At 43.3% G+C, this 19769-nt stretch overlaps 1 protein-coding gene across 3 annotated transcripts; it reads left to right on the top strand.

Moving 5' to 3' along the window:
- Window position 1: 1 nt before the first annotated feature.
- Window positions 2–15342, top strand: UTP25 (UTP25 small subunit processome component). Of its 3 annotated transcripts, none has more exons than XR_014227167.1 (12): window positions 2–133; window positions 1352–1391; window positions 2611–2860; window positions 3613–3819; window positions 5913–6001; window positions 7349–7759; window positions 8831–9050; window positions 11072–11274; window positions 12507–12689; window positions 13337–13449; window positions 13858–14096; window positions 14895–15020. XR_014227167.1 is itself a non-coding variant. In XM_082299459.1 (12 exons), exons 1-12 carry the CDS (start codon window positions 33–35, stop codon window positions 15139–15141), a joined length of 2310 nt encoding a protein of 769 aa, XP_082155585.1. In that variant the 5' UTR covers window positions 2–32; the 3' UTR covers window positions 15142–15342. The 3 variants fall into 3 exon arrangements, 2 of the variants coding, with proteins under 2 accessions (XP_082155585.1, XP_082155586.1); XM_082299459.1 differs by having other exon boundaries at window positions 13851–14096; window positions 14895–15342; XM_082299460.1 differs by lacking the exon at window positions 2–133 and adding an exon at window positions 340–426 and having other exon boundaries at window positions 13851–14096; window positions 14895–15342.
- The last annotated feature ends 4427 nt before the right edge of the window (window positions 15343–19769 follow it).

The following is a 19769-nucleotide window of genomic DNA, read 5'->3' as shown; positions in this document are numbered from 1 at the left end:
CCGGGCACCCACGTGGAGCGGGCCGGGCCGGCATGGGCAAGCGGCGAGCCGGGCGGGAGCTGCTGCGCAGCCTGAGCAAGAAGCAGAAGAAGCACCTGCGGGAGTTCGGCGAGGAGCACCCGTTCTATGACAAGTGAGTGCCGGGCTGGGCGAGCCCGCGCGGGGCCGTCCCTGCCCCGCGGTTCGGTCCCGGGGCCGCAGGGCCGAGGAGCCCGGGCGGCGACCGCTCCCTGTCACGCCTCCCCTGGGCTCCCGACGGAAGGAGGGGAGCTGCAGCTGCGTGGCGCACTGCCGCTCGTGAGCCGGGAATCGCGAAAGCAGAACGGGAGGCAGGAAATCTCGGCTCGGAATGACTTTCAACAAATGTAAACTCTTGTGGGAAGCCCGGAGGCTGGCACGAGGAGTGGGGAAGCGGCGGAGTGCGAGGTGGGCTCCCATTTTAATGCCAGGCCGGTCCCTTGGCTTGTCAGGGATCCAGTTTTCCCACTGTTTGCTCCGTGCTCTTTTCTGATGTCGGAGAGGGTATGAAAATAAAGCAGCGAAGATCTGTGTAACAAGAGCCATTCCCTCCTCGGCGGGATGCCCTTCTGTCAAAATGACCACCTTCCTTCTGTACCCCCGTGCAAACTTCTAAGGAAAGAGCTGCATAGTCCAAATGCTGTGCCATCTGTGCTGCTGCTGTAAAGCCTTTGGGAGCAGGCACACAGTGTTAAAGTTTGTTGTTTGGGTGTCCCCTGGGACCCTTCCGACGTGGGTTGGGATGGAAGGCCTGCTGGAGAGAATGTCCTGTGTGTACAGTGATGCTCAGTCCCGCACAAGACTCTGCATCTTTTTGAAGGAGTTGAGGTTAGTTTAAGCCCAGCTTGTACAGTGGCTTCTTTGAAGAATTGCAGTCCCAACACTGGTTAGTTAATGCTGTTTTACCTTTAGTTTGTGTCTTTTTCCCACTTCACAGACCAATATTTAGCGCTAGTAGTCTCTGTCTCTGGTTAACTTTGTTACAAACTACCCTTCTAGCTAGATTCTTTTAATTCCTTTTGAGACCTCATTTTCTGATTAAAGCATTTAATCACAGAGATTAAAGCATAAAGATTTTCCTTTAAAATTTTTATTGATAAGTTGTAATGCCTGAGCACTTAGGCTTCATGTACAGAGGGTCGCATCACCTGAGAGGGTGACCCTTAAGGGTCTTTTTTCTTAGGGAGACATGTGTGATGATTTGCTTTTAAGCTTTCTTTTAACTTCTTTAAACTTGCATAACTAATCAATTCACTCTTCCCCTCATTTCTTTCATCCTGGGACATTTCTTTCATCATTGACAGAGTAAGATATTTTAGTGCTTTCTTTTCAGGGTTTCTGGAAGACCAGAAACAACTCAAATATGTGAACTGGTAATGTATTTTTATTTCTTCCTTACTTTCATCTTTGTGTAGTTCAGTGAAGTGAAAAACTTAGCATTTCATGTTTCCAACTTATTCAGGTTGATTAAGTTATTCCACTTGGAAAAACAGTATTTAGGAGAAAAAGATGAATGTGATTTTTGTGTGGCTCTGAATTGTTCTCTGTAATGTCTAACTCAAAACTGTAATACCATCAGAGGGCAGAAGCAGCAGGAAATAACTGCAGTTCTTAACTTTTTTTGTGTATTATTTAGTCACAGTGAAAATTAGATCGTGCTTTAAGTTGTTTTAATAATGTTGATAAACTTAGTGTTGCACGAATTAGGAGACATTTTCTTCTCTGTTGAACAAAGAAATATGTGAATACTCCTTCAAATTGCTAGTGCTTTACTTTTCTTTCAGTCAGGATTTCATAACCTCCTGTATCATCAGATTAATAAAAGATTTAAAAGTTTTAGTTTGGAAAAATTAATTACTCTGTTTCAGTTGTTTCCTTTAGCAATTTTGTGCATTAACATAGTATTTACCGATTTTTTTTTTTTTCCTTTTTGGGCTAAAAGGAGCTAAGAAAGGAGTAAATAGTGTTGTGTTGATACTCACAGTTTCACTACAGTTTTGGCTGTAATCTGGGTATTGTTTTGTGCAAGCCCAGGACAGAACTGGCTCAAGTCTGGCTTGCTCGCAGTGTAGAGCTGTACAGCTGAACCAAACCTGACCAACTACCTGGGGAACCACTGTCCACTGACAGCTATTTCACTTACCTTCTTGAAAGCCAGAAGCATGTCCAGCATGCTCTGTCCCTTGTATGGATGCCCTTCTACAATTTTCAATCTGTATGTGGTTTTCTTAGAAGATTCTAGTGCCAGGTCAGTCAGAGCCTTGCCTGTGGAGATCAAGTGACCTCACTCAGCTGAGACTGAAAGCATTGGGTTTTGTGATGCTCCAAGTCAAATTGGTGCAGAATGAGGCACTTCAGTCTGTATCCCAAGATGCTCTCAAAATCTAAATGGGGATATCCAGCATAATTATTGGCATAAAATGGTGGATTTTGAAAAATTCCACTTTTCTGTGGGTTCTATGGGTTTTCTATGGCATTTATGTAAGGGTTTCATGGGAGAGGGAAGACAGAGCCATTAGAGGTAAGGGTATTTGCTTGCTGCGTAATAGGCTGTTACTGTTGTTGCTGTTACAGTCGTGTTTTCCTTTCCAGTCTGAGGATTCTGATAAATCAAGTGCAGAAAGTGATTCAGAAACTGAAGTGGAACAGGTCTCTGGATATCATAAGCTCCTGGCTACCCTGAAGACCTCCCCTGAGTCTGAAAGCGAGGAAGAGGAAGATGAAAGTGAATCAGAAGAACCTGAGGAAAGTGAGGCAGAAATGGACAGCGAAAGATCCCAGGAGACTGGAGAAGCAGAGGGAGGTGAAGAAGATAAGAATGATGTTCCAGAGGAGGAAGAAGGTAGTTTTTCTTTTCCCATGCTTCTTTGGTAAATGTTGTTTGACTAACAAATGTTTTTAGCCAGGATCCTGCTGTAGACTGGCTGTTGGCTGGGTGCTCTTCTGCCTTGGAGACTCTGTTGCTCCATTGGCTTTGTGTGGGTGGGAGCAGCAGTTGCTGAAGGATTTAGCAGGGGAAAGGGTAGCTGTGCTCATTTTTGCGCCAGACAGCCCGCTGCTGCTTCCTCAGATGTTGTTTGTGCGGCAGCACAGAGGAAATCCACATGGAGCAGCAGACCAGGGGTTCTCACCCACTCATGGGAGACACAAGCTGTTCTCTCAAGCAGCATCTGGCTTGGCTGTGCCATCGAGAGGAGGGAAAGGTTTGCCTCACAGCACAGGAAAGAATATGAAAATTGGAAGGAAACCGCCGCCTTTACAGTGAGGTATCCTCATTCATGAAGTCTGCAAAGAAATGCTAGGAGAGAGGAGTCAACTTTTTATCATTTTCAGTTATTTGGGGTCTTTGGAAACTAAAAGTTATATTCCCCAAATAGGTTGCTTCTTTAATTTTCTCCGGGGGGACCACATTTTGTGTTATGTAACATTTGGCATCCTAGCCAAAAGTCATCTTTATGGTAGAATACAAAGCCTGCTTTTATCTTTTTTGATACAGTACTGGGAGAAAAAAAATCAGTAGCTCAAAGGGAGCAACATCTACCGACAATAACTTTCCCAGGAGAAAATAACCTGTTTCTTTCTAACCATTGACAGTCACAGACACAGCAGAGCAGGTACTCAGCCAGGAGCAGGCTGATGGCACAGATACCTCTTGTGACCCACGTCATGGAGTAATTGAGGAGTTTACTGATGTGAAACACGAATCTGAATTTAGCTTGGAAACCAATTTCATGGAAGAGGAGAGTGGAGATTGCAATGCAGATAAGAGAGACAGCAGTTCTTCACAAGCTCTTCCAGAAGGTAAAACAGTGTGTGTTTGTGTTTAGGGATCTGCTTTTAGAGGAGTATCTGTAAACATGTTTAAATTATCCAACACCCTAGCGATAGGCTATATAGCTTCCAAGTTCTTCCACCACCTTATTCATTGTACTGCCCACATGTCAGCTGGTTATATAAGGGACCCTTAACACTAATGCAGATGTGTAGCTGAACCATTTGTTCTCTGTAGCCCCTGGGAACTGGGATTTGTGTGGGGTTTCTGCTATGACTGGTAAAGCTTGACATATTATCAAGAACTAGAAAAGTGTGTGGAGGGTGTTGTCTTGTTCTGCTGCTCTAATAGTCTTTTTAAAAGCCACTGTAATAAAAAGGGCTCTGCAAGCTTGCACTTGACTGTGGAAGTTATTCTTGGCACAAACAGCACAGGAGATAATCACAAAGCTGACCTGTGAGGGCATTCTTCACATCTCAGTGGAGTTAGAGGTCAGATTCTGAGAAGCTTGGAGCAGCCACAGTAATTTAGACAAATGCTCAGCGCCCTCAGAATTTTGAAGGTTATGCAGAGGAGTCTGACTGCACCAGGATCAGGACAGTATGAAGCATCAGCAGAGCACATGTAGTGTCTTTAAAGGGTGTATCCCAGAATCTCAGTGCACTGTTAGATGCATCTGAGCTCCGCTGTTGGAGTCGTCCCACCATATGTAACAAAATAACTGTGTTGCACGGGTGTGCGATCCTTCAGCGACATGGCACACACTGGCACTTGCACAGCTTCTGCTCAGATTTCATGCTCTGTGGCTTTAATATCAGATGGCGTCGTTTGAGAGAGAGAAATATGTTTGTAGCATCCCTAGTGATGCTGGCTTGTCATCTTGGAGCAGCAGCTGACATTAGATCTGGGAGGCAGCCTGGGTGATACATGAAATGTGTGGAAGCATCAAAGGGCCATGTGATAGAAAAAACAGCTCGTTCTTGTTACCATGAGAATATGACTTAGGCTGTTGGCATTGCATTTTAATGAGAATAGTAGCTCTCCAACTGCATGCTAAGTATCCTAACAGCTTTGTTCCACCTATAAATGATGCACTACTTCTCGGTGGGTTCTTGTAGCTTGGAAGTGTCTTTATAATCTATTGCAGAAAATGAGTCACCTAAGATAGCAGAAAGGGGATGAATTTCTGGTCCCAGGGTCACTAAAATTCCTGAAAATGCCTCCCATTACTCCCTCTACTTTATTGGGAAAATGCTGGAATCAGTAAAACAACTGAGGAGAGAGCCTGCAGTCCAATTAAGTGATATCGTGTTCATTTGTGTTTCTGGGAAGATTTTCTCAATTTTTTTTCAGTGTCATGATCAGTAAATGTCTTGACTTTTGCCTGGGTAACTTGTGTGTGGGGTGGATATTTGTTGGCAAGCACCAGTGTTCCCTAATTAGTTTTCTTGATGCAGTGAGTGCTGCTGTGCTGCAAGCAGGAATACAGGGTTTGGCTTTCAAAACAAGCTTTGCATGTGACTTTGTGCGTGCCACTGTCTTTGAGTATAATACGATTTAACAGTTCTTTGCCTCTCCTTTCCAAAAAGAAATGCTGATTAGAAAAATCAGACTTTTTCTCACTTCAGGCAATTTTTGCCTCCCTTCACCAAAACTCGCTTAATATTTCTGTGCTTTACTACAAACTGTGTTCATATCACTGGCCAAAGCCCTGGGCAGAGCTGTTTGTAAATTAGGAGCAAGTTCTTGGGACTTTACTATTGACAGGCTTTTTCACCTGCAAGCAATGGACATGTCAGAGCTTAAGGCAAAAAATTGCCACTGTTTTCCACTACATACTGTTTTCCTGTCTAACATTTGATTAGTGCTTGAAAATTCTAGTACTTCCATAAGTGCTTCTTTTCATTTTAAAAGCAATCTGTCAAATCTGTTCTCTCTGTTCTTCGCAGAGAGAATTTGACAACCTTTCTCTCATCTCCAAGTGCTTTGAAATAACTAGTTTTAATTGTGGTGTTGGCCAGCATGGAAACTGCTCATCTCATTTGCAAATCCATTCTGCAACTTGATTCTACTATTAGCTGCAATAGTTCTCAGGCTGGTTTTTTGTTGTTGCTATAAATAGATCCATTTAAACAGCACATGGACAAAGAACTTGAAGATAAAGAAATAGAGAAGATGTCTTCGCTTCCTAAAACTTCAAGTCAAAGCCAGGTAATAATGTTTTGTAGCCATCCAGCGTTCCTAAAGATGCCTGGATTAAAATAATCCTTTTTTTATACAAGTGAAGTAGATCATAATTATTAGTAGTAGCTGTTGGCACTAGAATTATCGAGATTTTGTCGCTGTGTTGTTGTTGAACTGTTTTCTTCTTCACGTACTGCTGAGTAAGAGTTGAAATGTGAAGTCTGCTGTTTTGAAGGCATATGGTGACACATCTGAAAAACATAGCTTTAGAGTTTGAGCTGTAGTCCCAAAACCTTGACTGGGGGTGGAAGCAAGGCTTGTTTCTGAGTGGTGATAGGACGATGCCAGGGATGTGCTCTGCAGCTGAACTTCTGAGGTGACCATGTACACTTTTAAAAGTACTTGTGATGCACTTTCATGTTCTTGCTTCAGGATGGCTCTGTCCCTATACCCATTTGCAAGCCAGTGAAGGGGAATTTATTACTTACATTGTTAATTCTGGCAGTAATATGTGGATTACAGTACCAGAAAAGCACCTCCTTGCTTGACAGAGAGTACTGGTTCTCAAAATACTCATTTTTAGGAAAACCTTTTCTTCATAACTTTTCCACATCTGATTTTGTTTTGGAGAGTTGCCTCCCATTCTGGTCAGCCATATGCTAGGTGACATTCATTGGAAGGTATCCAATGGTTAGTTAGTCAGAGAGAAAGCTGTGATTTTTTTTATTTCTTTAATTTAATTTACTTTTTTGGCACATGGCCAAAATTACCAGTGCCACCTGAAGCAATGCATGATATATCTTTGCTTAAATTGGTGTAGCTACTTTACAGGGACAGCTTGGGACAACTTGCATGGCAGAAGGCTTAAAGTTTAGAGTTTTCCTCTACTACACTGATAGCTGTTCAAAATCAGACAGACATCCAACAAGACTGCATTTAGCAACTGAATCACAGCTTCTGGGATTAGCCCTTAATGGGTTTATTTTCATCTTTAATCAAAGTATGTACCTCAGTGGGGCCAGTTGGTAAGCATAGTTGGACTCCAGGGTTCTCACCTTGTCCCTGGTTTGAGGCACTGGTTTGCTGAGTGGGTTAGGCAGAAAATTCCTCAATTTCTTCTGGCATGGGAGCAGTTATAGATACATCTCTGCAAAACTTATCCAGATCTACAGAGCTGAAGCTCATTTATCCTGGTAGACTCTGAAAGGGATTGCATATTAAAAAAAAGGTTTCCACTTGTATTATGAAAAGATAATTTCCTTAATTTCATGAACTTGATTAAAGTTGATATCACCAGCTGTGGTGATATGCTTTCAAGTGTGCAGGGTTTGGTACATATGACTCCTCAGTGTTGTTGACTTGTTTTTTTTTCAGTGGCCAAGGGTGGGTCAACTAATCTTTTCTTCCACTTTGGAGAAACATAAAACTTTGAAAGCAGACAAAGAAGTTGATGTGAAACAGCTTCATCTCCACAAGCCTTTGGAATCGACTTGGCCAAAAGTGAATAAACAATTTCTGTCCTCAGTGGACAAACCAAGCGATTCCCCTTTTACCCCGTTACAAAGAGAGCTCTTCTGTATCATGAATTCATACCGGGACTTGCTCTATCCAGAAAGAAATGCTTTAACAAACGGAGAAGAAATCCGGCATGCTTACTGCCTGCATGCCCTGAACCATGTCCTCAAGGCCAATGCCCAGGTGCTCAGCAACAACACCAAACGGAGGGACCGAAAGCCAGGGACTGACACCGATGACTACAGGGATCAGGGGCTCACTAGGCCTAAGGTAAGAGAGCTCTGATTCCCTCGTCCCCACCCTGGCTGCTCAGGCCATGCAAACATCCTGGTAGTTTATCCACAAGTATTTCTGTTGCTGCTCTCTCAGGTGATGTGTTCCTGGGCATGTGCTTTTCCACATCCCTTTATCATGCCTGGAGGTTGTCTTCCATGGCCAGGGAAAATGCCCTGTGAGAAGCAGTGAGCTCAGGGTTGTTAGCCAGCCTGGTTTTGTGCCAAGCCATGACTTTGACTTATATCTTTGTTTGTCCCCCTACCACCACAGTTGGACAGGTTTTCCTGCATCCCTGTCTAAATCTGCCAGTGCAGACAGGTGCCTCCACATCAATCTTCAGTATCAGTGCAGGTAGTGGAGGCTGTCACCCAGTGTGGGACGTGCCAGAAATTTTTTTGTCCTTAGGCAGTTGTAAGGACTTGTCTGCATGGAAGGATCTTTCTGTACCTGGGAGTACCTCAGGGAATCCCAGCCCCATTGTCAAGGCCAGCTGTCGTAGTTGGGGGAGTGGGCCCCAAACCAATCCTAGCTGGATTCACAGCAACCTCTAGTTGATAGCCAGGTGGATTCAGCTATGGCAGCCTGTCACCAGCGTGCCAGCTGCCTGTTGAGTAGTTCCAGAGTTGGCTTTCAGTGTTTGCTGCATGCCTGGCAAATCTTTGGTTTCTATGTTAACTCCCCCATTAGCCATTTATATTTTGGAGTTCTGTGCAGGGACTATTGCCACCCATCCAAGAGCCTGCCCTTGACCTTGTCCCTGTGTCACAGGAACTCTTGCTTGCCTGGGGGTTAGGGAGGACAGGAGCACGTGCTTAGTTTTCACTTCTGCTGTACTGGTATCGTGAGTGAGCTGGGAAACCAGGCTGAGCTGCTGGCCACTACCAATTCAAGAGCCCACTGCATCCCAGTGCATCTTCCCTTGCTGCTGCTTGTCAGAATGGCTTTGTTTTGATGTTTGGGATGCTCCATGGGGGCAGATCCAAGCCAAAAGTTTCATTAACATACAGTTAACAGCGAGTGTTCACATTTTATGGGTTATTCTCTTGTAATGGTTGATCTGCACAGGTACTGATGATAGTGCCCTTCAGGGAATGTGCTCTGCGGATTGTGCATGCTTTCATCAGTCTTCTCGAAGTGAATGACAAGAAAAAAATAGATGTAAGCAATAAAAAGCGCTTCAAAGGGGAGTTTGGCTCTGACCCAGAAGAGAAGCCCCCCAACCTGAAAAGACCTGAAGATTATGAAGCCATCTTTTCTGGCAACATTGATGACCACTTCAGAATTGGTAAGGACCTACTGAACTGATGATTTTTAGCTTGTAAAAATCAAGACTGCTAAGTAACAAATTCTTCCCAAATGCCTAGGAGCTATCAGGGCTGGAAGTTTTGGTGAGATTCTAGGCTGTGTGGTATTCCTGCTGGTTTTGTACTGACAACTTGGATTTTTCTGAAAATCTTTCTTGCCTTGCCAGAACTTAAAAAAGAAGAGAAAATAGAAAAGTAATTATTTTCACAACAAGTTCAGAATCATTTAAAATGCAACGACAGCTTTATTCTAGCAGGACTGCCCACACCTCATTTTCAAGATAGCCTTGATTATGCAGCAAAGTCTTTTCATGTTATAAAAAAAAAATCTTTTGGGTTTAATTAGCAGGTTCACAATGTCTCTTGTAATGGCTGGAACAAAATTAAAGCTCAATACTGAGCAAAGCAGTTTTCTGCTGTGCTTCCCATGGTTTTCATGAAAGCAAATGGGTAGCCAGCAAAGTAAGAGTGTTGGACAAGCAGAAAATTTGAGACTGTTTCATAATACTGTAATCTTAATGCTGTTTAGTAACTCAGTATGCAGAGAACTAGCTAGTGGCTTGGTTCCTGGAGCTGCCAAGGTGAGAAGGCAGTTTTTCTAACTTAACTTGGCAGATCAGAGGCTTTTGAAATACTGCATCTTGAAGGATAAATTGGCACCCCAAGAAATGTAATGATGCAGTGGAAGATGTGAGCAGGTCGCACTCAGTCTTCCCTTCTTCCCCAGTGAATATCTCTCAGGCTGAGAGCATCTTACTTTCAGTAGCATAATAATTTTCCTTTCAGTCCTCTCCCATACCACACTCTGCTTGTTCCACTTACTAAGTGTTAAGAAATGATTGAAGAAACTTTCAGTGCTGTTAACTCGCAGAAGCAAATTATAGAAGCAGAATAATTTCTCTTTCTTACTGTGCTGCACACCCTGTTACTTCTGCACAAAGATCTAATTTAAAGCACATTTGTTATGTCTTACTGAAACCACCACTCTTTCACATTTTTAAACAGAAAAAAGACTTGATGTTTCTAAACTGTGTATATGCTGTGACAAGTGATGTCTTCTTCTTGGAAATTCAACCAATTGAACCTTTCTTCTTTTTCTTTCTTTTTCCATTTTTATGGGTTGAAATAGACAGCAGGAGGCGTCCCTACTGCTGTCTCTGAATTCTTGGAAGGGTCTTCTGCTGTACCCGTGATACCTGCCTTCACATGGACAGGGAGAGACGTTGGAGAGACTTTGTTGGGCAGATTGAAGGGGGTGGTTTGAATGTGGTCTGGACTAGCTGGATTTTTAAGACCAGAAAACTGTGGGTTCTAGAAATACTAGAAAAACATGTAGTTATGACACAAACTCCTTTGATTCCTTCCCTTTCCTGTCTATAACATGAGAGGTGATGCATCAACTGGTTTAGAATGTACCCTGCAACACGTGGTGTGGGAAGCAGTGGAGGTGCAAGACTGGTCATACCTTTGATCATTGTAACATGAAGAACCTCGTCCTTTGTGGTTTAGTAGCAAATCTTTCAGCCCTATGAATAAAGGCAGTTGCTAGTCAAGAGATCCACCCCAGAACTTTCATGACAGGTTAAAATAAGTTACTATAATACCCAGAGGCAGAGACCAAAGTTCAGAATTTAAGGAGAAAGGAGTAGTTAATTTCTGCATTTTTTTTCTTAAGTTGTTCAGTCTCCTCATTCCCCTGTTCAGCAGAAACTCACAAACAATATGTTTCAGTTAAAAATTTTTGTTCGGATTATGGAGAATCTTAATAATACAGAAATGCTTTGCCAAACTTCATGAAAATTTTCCAAATGCCTGTCAAAGGGGGGTAGGGTGGGTAAGCACTTTTTGGGGAAGGGAGAGTTTCAGCTGGATTAGTTGTGTCCAGCTATATTCATCAGTGTGGGCAGAGGAAATGGGGGGAATCACTGTTCCAGAGCCTGCTGGAAGAATGTGGTTGATAATTGATGTTAACTGAGACATTGCTCTTGGTGTTGTTGGACAGGGGTTGCGATTCTGCAGAAGAGCATGAGGCTCTATGCACCCTTCTACTCCTCAGACATCATCATTGCCTCTCCCCTGGGCATCAGGACTGTCATTGGCGCTGAGGGGGAGAAGAAGAGAGACTTTGATTTTCTGTCATCAATAGAAATCCTCATAATTGATCAAGCAGACATTTACCTGATGCAGAACTGGGAGCACGTTCTGGTGCGTTTTCCGTATATGTGTTCATTTTTGTGGTGGGCTGGGTCTTGCTGGTCTGATGTTACTCAGTTTTGGCAGTGAGCAGCATTGCTGGTTTTTACTGACTTGATTCTAGACATGGATGTTTGTTTCTTTTCCTCCCTCCACCCTGATATTTTCCTTATACTAAGAATATTCTTTCTGCAGATTTTGGTAGTATTCAGGACATGTTCTCTCTAAAACTTTGTTTGGTGCTTTAGTAGTATATTTCATCAGAGGTGTTTTTTGGACAGTTTTAATTATCTTGCAGCATGAGGTAATGATGGTTCCTTTAATCACATCTGGGAGAAGTTATGCCAGCTGTCTGACTGCCCAGTGTCTCAGTCAGATTGCAGCCATGTGAGGAATCTGTACAGCCTAATTCAGGTTTTCACAGAAAGCAAGAGGAGCTGCCTCTTGTCTCCACTGACTGCAGAGGTACTAAGCATTAGTCATGTCCAGAGTTAAACAGTATGAAGGGCTTCCTGTACATTTTATGAAAATAGAGCTCTTGGGGTTGTGGCAGGTCTGCAGCAGTACCCCTGCTTTTCAGCTTTTGGTTAGTAGAAGTTTTCAGGGTTGAAATGGTAGGGTTTTATTTTCCACATAAAAACACCTCAGGGGTACCTGGACCAGATGTTTTGACTACATGATGTCACTAGGCATTTTGGATGAGTCCAGAAGATCATCTTTCCTCAGGAGTCCCAGAAAGGGCACTTGAGCCTACACAATATCCAATGAATGAGTCCTGGAGCCTGCTTCCCATTTTTCCCTTTAGGTGCAACTGCCTGCCAAGTGGTGGCAGGGATGCCAGTCCTAGGCATCATTCCCTGAGGGCAAAATGCAGTGAATTTCTTCAAACTTTCTCTGAATGTGATGAGAGCTGAGCTGTGCTTGGGCTTCTTTTAGCTCAGAAACCTTGGGCACATTGACTTTTAATACAAACAAATCCATTATGCTTGCCCCAGGAGAATACTGGAAGGAAAGGTTACTGTTCCTGATGACTAAAGAGATGGTAGCTTTCAGTTCTGTGGCAGGAAATCAAGTAAATTGCTCTTGCTGTGGTCAATAAATTCCAGACAGTGGTGTCTTGGGAGATGCTGGATGTTTATATTCTGTGCTGCCATGCTGGCCCCTGCCCTGTTCCCCACTGCAGTTAAGGCTTTTGCAGGCAGTCAGGGATGCCAGCAGTGATGTGTCTCCATCTGTCTGTGCAGCACCTGATGAAGCACATTAACCTGCTGCCTCTGGATTCCCACGGGGTGGATTTCTCCCGGGTGCGGATGCTGAATCTCAACAACTGGTCCAAGTACTACCGGCAGACGCTGCTGTTCAGCGCTCTCCAGGACCCCCAGATTAACTCTGTCTTCAACAAACACTGCTTCAATTATGCTGGGCAGGTGAGTTCACAGAGGAGCTGGAATGCTGGTGGGGAAGGGAGGGGGAGAGGAACACAAAACCCAACATGAGGAAAAATTCTGTAACTCAGTTGCTGAAAGACTGTGCGTGCCTATCATTTCTCTCACCCAAATGTTTCAGTCTGCATCTCCATGACACTACATACTTTGCCAGAGGTATGAAGAACTGCTCCTCATGCAGTGATGCTTATTTGATACTTTTCTTTCATAGTAGCTGCTGTCTCATGTCAGAAATGGGATTTTGGTTTTTTAATTTGACAGTCTCAAGTTATCTTGGTTTATATTTTTTGTTGTTAAATGGAGGGTTCATCTGCTTCCTTTTTTTTATCTCCTACTGTGTAAGATGCATGAACTGGTAGTATTTTGAAAGAAACAGGAAAACTAAAAACTTTAGGAGACCATCTCAAATATATAGGATTCAGGGCATAAGCAGTCATTGTGTATTTAACAGACCTGGTTTGTGTACCATGACTGTAGTTTTGTATTGGAGCTTTCTTAAAAACAGCCTTGTGCACTGGTTTTCTTAAAAACAGCCTTGTGCTGTCAGATGTGTGAGCTGCAGAAAGCTGGCTGCAGTGTGCCTGCCTTTGGAATGCTGCTGCCCTAAACATCCTACTTCCTCCTCACAGGTTGCTGTCCGCAACATGCCACTCACTGGCTCCATCAGCCACGTTGTGGTCCAGCTTCCTCATGTTTTTCGGAGATTAGAAGCTGAAAGTGTAACTTCTGTGATAGACTCAAGGTACTGTGTGTCTCAGGCTGTGCCCCAGTGACTGCGATTTCGGGTTTAGTGGAGCGTACTGCAGAGCACACTGTGGGTTCATCACAGCAGTACATCTTCATTAGTCCTCGGGTGTAGGCTGGGCTCTGCACAGGTGGAGGGGAGTAATGGCCTTCTCCTTGCCAAAGGCACTGGAGAATATAGTCTGGGGAAGAAATACCAGTCTCTACCAGAATTGTGTAGTGCTGGTAAAGCCTTTTATCTCCTACACATGTAGAAATCCTGTGAAGTTAAAAGAAAGACAAATGTAGTGAAAATCTTTGGTAGTCTGTTGTTTGATGATATTCCTGTTTGAGCTCATATCAGTATTGGGAAGCTGAAGTTTAACTCTGGTTAAAATGTATTTATTTTCTTTAACTGAGGTTTCAGTTTTTCATTGACAAAGTTCTGCCCGAGTACCGCGATGCCATCATGTCCCACACGCTCATTTATGTCCCATCGTACTTCGACTACGTGCGCCTTCGAAACTACTTCAAGAAAGAGGACCTGAATTTCACTCACATCTGTGAATACACTAAAAAGGCTGCTGTCTGCAGAGCAAGGCGCTTCTTTCTCAAGGGAGAGAAGCAGTTTTTATTGTTCACCGAGCGTTTCCACTTCTACAAAAGGTGAATTGTGGATCGAGTTTTCCCTCTGAGTTGCGTGTGTGCTGTTCTGAAGGTAGAGTCTGATCTTAGTCATAGATGGGCTCTGCTGCTTTTCGAATCTGTTGGATCCCTCTGAGGACTTCTTTGACTGAAATAAGAGCTGTTAACTTTACTCTCAAGTTTTTGCCTGTTGTCAGCAGTCCCTTTGCAGAGACTTTATTATTTTGTTAGGAGCAAAGCTTTATTCAGGGAGGTAAGTGCTGCCAAGTCCCAGTGATGTCAGGACAGGGTGATACAGCCTGCAAATGGGATTCATTGGGCCTTTTATTTGTGTTCATCTGTACCACAGTAATTGCATAAAATTTTGGAAAGAGTATGTAATTGGTTCAATAATGCAATACAGCAAGCTGAGGCCACTTGGAAAATTTGCTACATCCTGACTGGAGCTGTTTACAAGTTCCTAAAGAACAGGATTTTTTTCTATTAGCAGATGTTTTGGCAAATATGAAAAATTTCATGAGGCCTGATCTGGTCAGTCTTCACTATTACAGTCCAAGCTGAAGAGGCTGACTGCTTCATAAATTGGTGGTGGTTGGTACTTCAGAGGAAGCCATTGTGCCTGGCAGTGTTAGATTTTCCCTCTAAATTCCACTTCTCTGTTTAGTCTTCAGTCCATGACACAGGGTTTGTAAAGCTACAGCTGATGTGCACTGAGGTTCATGGAAATTGGAAGACCTGATAGAGGATTGATGTTTTAACATGCATATTTTGTAAAATAAATTTGCAACAAATTTGTTTGTTTGTTTTTTTCTACTACAGGTACACAATAAAAGGCATTAGGAACCTAATTTTCTATGAGTTACCAACGTACTCCCACTTCTACAGTGAGATTTGTAACATGCTGAAGGCCACAGACAGTGGGGTGGATGCTACCTGGACTTGCACTGTGCTCTACTCCAAGTACGATGCTCAGAAATTGGCTGCAGTGGTTGGCATAGACCGCACAGCTCAAATGCTACAGTCCAAGAAGAATGTGCACCTCTTTGTTACAGGAGAAAATGATTAAGTGATCCTACAGACTGGGTGATTGGATGGACCTGCATTTTGCTCCTAATGCAGATTTTTATATTGCTTTTTAAAAAAGTGTTAAGCTTTTTACTTCCTTTTGTTAAATATTCTGTTGAAATTGTTCATATAGTATTAAATTTTGTATTTCAGTACTCTGCCCAACAAGAAATGAAGGATGTCATTCAAAAAAGCAGGGCTTAGGGGGTGTTTTCTGTGTAGAAACAAAATCAATCCAGAACTATTTTTCTTGTATGTTAAAAAACTCATGGGTCAGTAAAGATTCATGCAGTGATAAATAGCTTTTGATTGGACTGTTTCATTTCATTTTTAGGTGTAGCAAACTCACCTTCTTTTCTCGAAGGGAAGTTTTTCCTCTTGTCTAGGATAAGAAAAATCCCCAAGTATTTAATGAGTCACTATTCTGTAAGCCTACACAAGGGAGCTGCAGGCAGGGCTTCTAACACAAGTGTGCTGCTGAATGAGAGTTGGACTTGCTTCCAGCTGACACTTGTGAGAATCCTTAGACGTGCTTGGGTATGAGCTATGGTTTTGTGTTTTTCCTGGAGTGACCTAAATATCTCTGCCTCCTGTTTCCAACAGACCCTCTGGCTGTTCAGTTTTACCAGGGATAAGTACAAAACCAGGTGATTTGCAGTTGCAAATGCCCATGGTCTGGTATCTCACACCACAGGTGGAGGTGAAGTGGTTGGTTTGTCTGGTTTTTCCTCCTGATGGTTGCATATGGAGAACAGGGAAGCATCTTGGTGCTGCCTTTTTCTTCTTCCAGGAAGCTAAGTCTACTTTAAAGGGAGCTAAAAGTAGAGGGATTAGTTTTTGTAAGCACGTGCTAGAACTGCAGGAAGATTGTTCTCCAGAGGGGCAGGTGGGCCCTGCGTCAGCCCAAATGCAAGAAGGAAACATCCATCCTGTAATAAGCTTGTCTAGGAGGCTTAAGTAATAAGACCAAAGTGAAATACACTCCTTGAGGCACATAATTTCTGCCAATTTTTGTCATATTTCTGATTCCTATATTCGTCAAAGGCTGTGAACTTGAGTAGTTATCATTTAGTAGACATGAAAACCCATGCAGTTTCTTGCTTTGCATTTTAAGTAATGCTGTCTATTAATTTTACATACCTCTGCTGTAGCACACAAGAATTAAGAGCCCAAGCAAACTTTTCCTGGTGGACACCTGTCTCCTGTACAGCACAGAGCAGCAGTGGCAATCAAGGATTTTTATTGCATGGCCCAGGCTGGATGTGGGAGAATTATGGCTGTGCCTATGAAAACAGGTCCACAAAATAGGATTAAGGAATTTCCTTTCTACACCGGATGTACTTAGCAGAGATAATAGCTGACCTCTGAGGAAGCTAAAGTGGGATAGCTGCTTAGGGAGATAACATGAGGCAGTGCAGCTCCTGTTTAAAGAAGCAGCAAGAGTTTTGTACCACAGCCTTAACTCTGCAAGGATTTTTCTGCCCACACTGAAGTTAAAAGCAAAGTGCCTTGATGGGAGGAAGGCCAAACTGTAGACTGAGGCAATCATGATTTTTTTATCAGCTACCTGGGTTTGTTCCTAAGACAAGCATGCTTTGAAATTTGAAATGTATATATACCAGTGTCACATTTCTGATGTTGATTTCTAATTATAACTCTTGCTGATTGCCAAAGCAGAAAATGCCTCTTCACTGCCTTCAGTAGGTGCTTGGAGCTCCCAGCACAGAGCCTTGGAGAGCTCGTGTATGAGGTTTTTGTACTCTGACAAATTCTTGCTTGCCTTAGTAGGGAGCCTCATCAGCCAGCACTGATCCTAGGCAGGGATTCTGCCTAGGGGGCTGCAGTAGTGACTCAAACAGGTTTGCTGATATGGGGAGCCCTTCTCTGTACTGGTGTGAATGTCCCTTTTTTATCATCTTAAATAATTCCCTGGTGCAGGGCTTTGTCCAGGAGTGGTTCCGGAGACAGTTACTGGGAGGTGGTGAGCACCAAGATCAGAGTTTGGCCCATTCTGGATGTGTGTTCATAGACACAAATGCTTTGTTTGCTGGGACAACTGCTGGCTCCAAATGAGTTACTTCAGAGCCCATCTTCCTGGTGATGATGTGGCTTTCAGAGATGAATTTCTGTGGGAACACTAAGTTTTAGAAATGAAATTTTAAAGGGTTGGGGTTTTTTTAATTGTTCAACACTAGTTCAAATTCTGACACAAATGGAATAAGAAAGGCATTAGCAAATACAATATTTTGCCTATTTTTACTTGACAGCATGCAGTCTCTGCAGAGTGAGCATTTTGCCTTTTTTTCGCCAAAATGCACTAATGATGAGTAATTACTCATCTTTAGGAAACAAATGTAAAACAAAATCCTGTTCATTTTGACCTCAGTACCATGTCTTCATGGAGGTGATGGTGTTCTTAAGAATCCATTTTTTGGTCATTGTTTCAGGAGGATGTCAGAGCACTGACAGCTAATCCTGTATTCTTGGGAAATGTGCTGTACCATAGCATAGAGCCGACTGCCTGTTCCCTGCCCTAACACGCAGTGGTGCCGAAGCATTAGCACCTTTGGGAGATTCAAACCCAAGGGTAAAAACAACTGCTGTTAAGATGTTAAACAAGAATTTCTTCTTAGCATCTCCTGCCTCAGGAAATTCCTAAGGAAATCCTACTAATGGATGACCAAGAGAAAGACATACCTGTCTCTGTATGAAGACTGTTCTTACAGCTAATGAGTTCATGTTCTAATGGATCATTTTTTCACTAGCAAAACCTAATCAGGGTAAGAGGTCTTTTACATTTTGTTGCTCCTTTCAAAGATGACAAAAAGGCAATTTTTTTTTTTTCTCTGAAAATGTGTTTGCAGGATAGGAGCCAGCCTTCTGCTACTGCCTGTATTAATGTGGAGGAGGGAGGGAAAGGTGACTTCGGGACAGTCTGTCTCCATGCTGGAGAGCTGCCTCCTGTGAAGAGGCAGGTTGTTGGTTTTGCAGCAGTTATTGGGAAACATGGGACGAATCACATGAGAGAGGAACTGGAGCATTCCTGTTAACAACAGCAGAATTAACAATTACTTTACAGCTGTGCTGTCACAGGCTGCCAGGGTTTCTCAGCTCTGCATTAGTCATGCTTCATGGCCTCAGCCCCAGGAGTTACTCTCCAGGGTGTGGGGTTTTTTTTGGGCTTGGTAACCAAGCATGTCCGATGAAACACTTTGTGAGGTGGCAGTTGAGAAAGCCCATCCACACCATCATGAGGGGATGTACGAGCAGCCTGTGCAGAGAGGGAAAGGGGTGTGAGCAAGTGCAGGATGCAGTCAGTCCCTGCTGTCACCCAGCTGCTTAACACTGTCCTGCCTAGAGACAGCAGAGAGGGCTCCTCCCTTCACCACAGAGGTCTGGTCACAGTGCTTCCACAGGTTCTGCACGGGGAAGGGAACAGGTGCCCTGGGGGAGGTCACTGGGGTGAGCCTTCATCTTCCCCTCTGCAGATCCAGGTGACCCTTAATCCCCTAGGGAAGGTGAAGGTGCAGCTGGTGTGCTGGCTGAGCTGGGCCAGGCTGCAGCCCAGGAGGGAGGCAGCAAGCCAGAAGCCTGACTGGAAAACACCACACGAGGTTTAAGATACACGTGTATTACTGGAGCCAGATCTGGGTGCTTTTGCTCACATTAGATCCAAGACACAGGTCAGTCCCTCTGGCTTTAAATCTCATCTTCTGTACTGAGCTTGACAGTAAAGGGTAATTAACTAGCCCGGGGCTGGTTGTATTTTAATTGACCATTAGCTTCAGTGGTGCTTGAGGGTTGCTTGTTTTATCAGGCGGACTGGGAGCTGGGCTGAGACCACCAGCTCTGGGATGGATAAACAGCTAACAGGTGTGAGCTGGTAATGGGAATTGGTTAGCTGAAATGGAGATGCTGGAATGGCCATAACATTGGGTGGTACTTAAAGAATAAATATTTGATTATGTGAGAGAGGTACAGGAGTTTCAGTAAAGGAGATGGGAGAGATCAAGGTAAAGTACAGAAAAACAACACACAGGACAAAACCAGGATGGTAAACATGGAGCAGTTGACAATATAATTATGTAGCTGCAGCTAAAAACAGGAATTTGGCCTTGTTCTTTCAGACAAAACAGGAAAATCACACTGATGTCTTACATGCTGTACATGACATTACATTTCTAGGGTCAAACTCTTACCACTGATGGTGGCATAAATCTAAAGAGATGTTGCCAGAATTGCTAAAGCAGGTTTATCAGGATGCTGTAAGGTCTCTTATTAGCCCCTCCTTTATGCTCTTACAAAAGGGGGACTTGGTAGCCAGGACCATAACTAAAAAGCATTACGAGTACCTTGTTATTACTCATTAAGAAGCAGAAATTTCCATTTTATTTACTTGCCCTGGGTGTCAGGTGTCAAAAGCCCTCATTGTTAGTAAACAATATTTAGCTTTAAAAACGTATGTTTTTTTAAATCAAAGTAGGAAAAACTGGATCTGTTTTGTACCAAAACGTGAGCTTAGACATGGATAAATGGGAACCAGTTCATGCCATTTATTTGTACTTTTACAAGGTTTTGAGAAGTTCCTTGGTAAGGGGGGCTTCTAAATTGTTTGGTGAGGCTGGAAGG

Source organism: Coloeus monedula, assembly GCF_965178545.1.
Source record: "Coloeus monedula genome assembly, chromosome: 2".
NCBI classification, from domain to species: Eukaryota; Metazoa; Chordata; class Aves; order Passeriformes; family Corvidae; genus Coloeus; species Coloeus monedula.
Note: the sequence above shows the minus strand (reverse complement) of the source record. Positions and strands in the feature narration are given on the sequence as shown.